A 2,497-nucleotide genomic window follows, 5' to 3' on the forward strand; every position below is an offset into this window, starting at 1 on the left:
TGTTATGTGGATTTAGAAACACTGATGTTATTGTATGTATATATTTTTGTCATCTCTCTGTATTCATACCTGTACATAAATTCGCACAAAAAAGTCAAGGAACAACTTGTGTTTTCACCTGTCAAGTTAAGACTTCAATATCTAGCAATCCCGTTAGGCTTAGTCAACCAAACTTGGCTCACGGACTGACGACAAGACACAGTTTTCGTGTACAGTAAATTTGTCCGCACGACCTTCACAGCGACGGCTCAGGGTTTGCCGAACCACAGCAGAAAAGCATTAAACAATGGGCGAAATTCCTCTGCCTCAGGACTATTGGCATTGGGAATGGTGGCTAAAACTGAGCTTTACACGTGCTATACACATGTCTTAGCTGTGTATATCGCTCACTTGCAACTCTTTATAAGCCAGCTTTTTTCAGTCATGTTTCATTACAATACAATGGTTAAACGATGCTCGTTGTCTGACGTCGACAGAGGACGAGCCCGTGCCTGACTCCAAGATGGTTCCCCGTTCCGAGTCATTGCATGTCGACTTGAGGTGTCCCCCTCAGTCATGAGGAGGCTGCAAGACCGATGGCGAACGACCGGAACGGTCCAGGACAGGCCTCGACCAGAGCGGCCCCGTTTGGCCAACGACAGGGTCGACCGGCTCATTGTCAGACAGGCCGTGACGTCACAAACCACCACTGCAAACTGCATCAGGGGCCAACTACGGGTGACAGCCAATGTCCACGTGAGCGAAGAAACCGCGAGGAACCGTCTTCGTTGAGCCAGGTTCGCTTCTCGTGTTCCCGCTATGCACCAAAGGCACACACCGCCCCAAAAAGCAGCTCGCTGGGTGGAGTGTGCTCGCCATTCACAGTGGACACAATGTCAATGAGACCAGGTAGTCTTCTCGGACGAATCCAGATTCAACCTGCTGCACCCAGACATGCGATCCCACGTCTGGAGACGCCGAGGAGAATGATTCCACCCTGAGTGCATCCAACAGGGGGCGCCCTATGGTGGAGGGTCCGCTCTGGTGTGGAGAGGTTTCTGAGATCACCACAGGACCCCCCTGTAGCATACAGGGCATTTCGATCTCTGCAAGGTACAGGAACGAAATCTTTCGTCCCCTTGCTCTTCCTCTCCTGCAACCGATTGGGCCATTTGAGATCACACTGACTGGCGTATAGGGGACAACCACCCTCCTGTACAAAAACTTTAACAACTCTTGGGCCACTTCGTCCAGGATTGGAAGAATCTACGGCAACAAGGTCTCCGAAGGCATGCCCGGTCCAAGCGTCGATGTTTTACTGAGTGTGTGGTCAAATGGGATGGCCACACCCTCTATTAACAACGTTCATGAAGAGCCATGGCTGTTCAGACTTTTGAAATCCGACCAGTATGATTTAAACTCATTTTACGTGAACTTCTCTTTGTTGTTGAAAACTGCATTTGTACATACTTAATCTAGAGAGTCGAAAGCATCTTTTTGGAAAAAAGGAATACATTCGGTTGAACTGTTTTTCAGCAATCTTTCTTTGAATTTTTGTTACGTGACTTTTTTGTGCGAGTTTACTATGGTATACAAAATCGTCCAGGAGAGTGGGTGGTTGGCGTGGGCTCTGGTGTGGTTTGCTTTTTCTTTCCTATGAAACATCTATCATCCTTATCTCCCCCCCTTCTTTTTTATGTTTGTTACTCTCTTGTAACACCTCTAATCTTCTGGCGGTCATGTGACCTTATGCAGTTGCGAGCGCCTTTAAACCTCTACTAAAACTAAAACGTCCCGGGTAGAGACCAGGGGGTGGGAATTCAATAAATGTGAAATTTATCTTTTCATGTATTTTGTTCATAGGTTCGTTGTCCAAATTCTGATGACATTATGAATACTGCCGTTTCCTTCAATTTCTTTATTTTGTCGAGCTCCTGATTTCACCACGATGCCCCACATAATTATTATCTGTGAGTTTTCTTACCGTTATAGGTGAGTGTGGAGCCTGGAAAGGTAGGTAGAGGAACAGGGGTGTGTCGGGGTCGTGTCTCTGGATGATCTCTATCGCCCGGTCGGCGAATGCGTGCTGAAAGGGGAGAGGAAAAAGAAAGTGGGGGAGGGGAGTAATCAATGGTGATTGGCAGAGGTTTAAGTCTTATAAAGATGTTTAGTAGTAAAGAGTATGAATGTTTAATATTGTTTAAGAGGTAAGACGTCGGATTATATCGCTCATCTTTGATAGGAATCAGATAAAACGGTGGGTAGCATTAGAAACTCCTAATTACAAACACAAAGTTCAGAGCGAAGTATTGATATGAAAAGAGAGTGCGTTAAAGAGGAATGAATAGCGAAAGAGACGTTGAGAGACAAGGAAAAAGAGATAGATAGAGATAGACAAAGAGAGAGAGAAAGAGAGAGAGAGAGAGAGAGAGAGAGAGAGAGAGAGACAAAAAATAGGAGAAGAATTGAGAGAGAGAGAGAGAGAGAGAGAGAGAGAGAGAGAGAGAGAGAGAGAGAG

General features: G+C 46.0%; 1 protein-coding gene across 1 annotated transcript in view; it reads right to left on the minus strand.

The window, feature by feature from the left end:
• The window catches only part of LOC101848458 (arylsulfatase B), a gene marked incomplete in the record, with an annotated part of 27,320 nt that overhangs the window by 11,057 nt on the left and 13,766 nt on the right, over positions 1-2,497 (minus strand). The window contains 1 exon segment of the mRNA XM_013086719.2: positions 1,964-2,065. Coding sequence (XP_012942173.1) covers positions 1,964-2,065 — 102 coding nt within the window.

The sequence above is a fragment of the Aplysia californica genome, unplaced genomic scaffold (assembly GCF_000002075.1).
Source record: "Aplysia californica isolate F4 #8 unplaced genomic scaffold, AplCal3.0 scaffold00495, whole genome shotgun sequence".
Lineage (NCBI taxonomy): Eukaryota > Metazoa > Mollusca > Gastropoda > Aplysiida > Aplysiidae > Aplysia > Aplysia californica.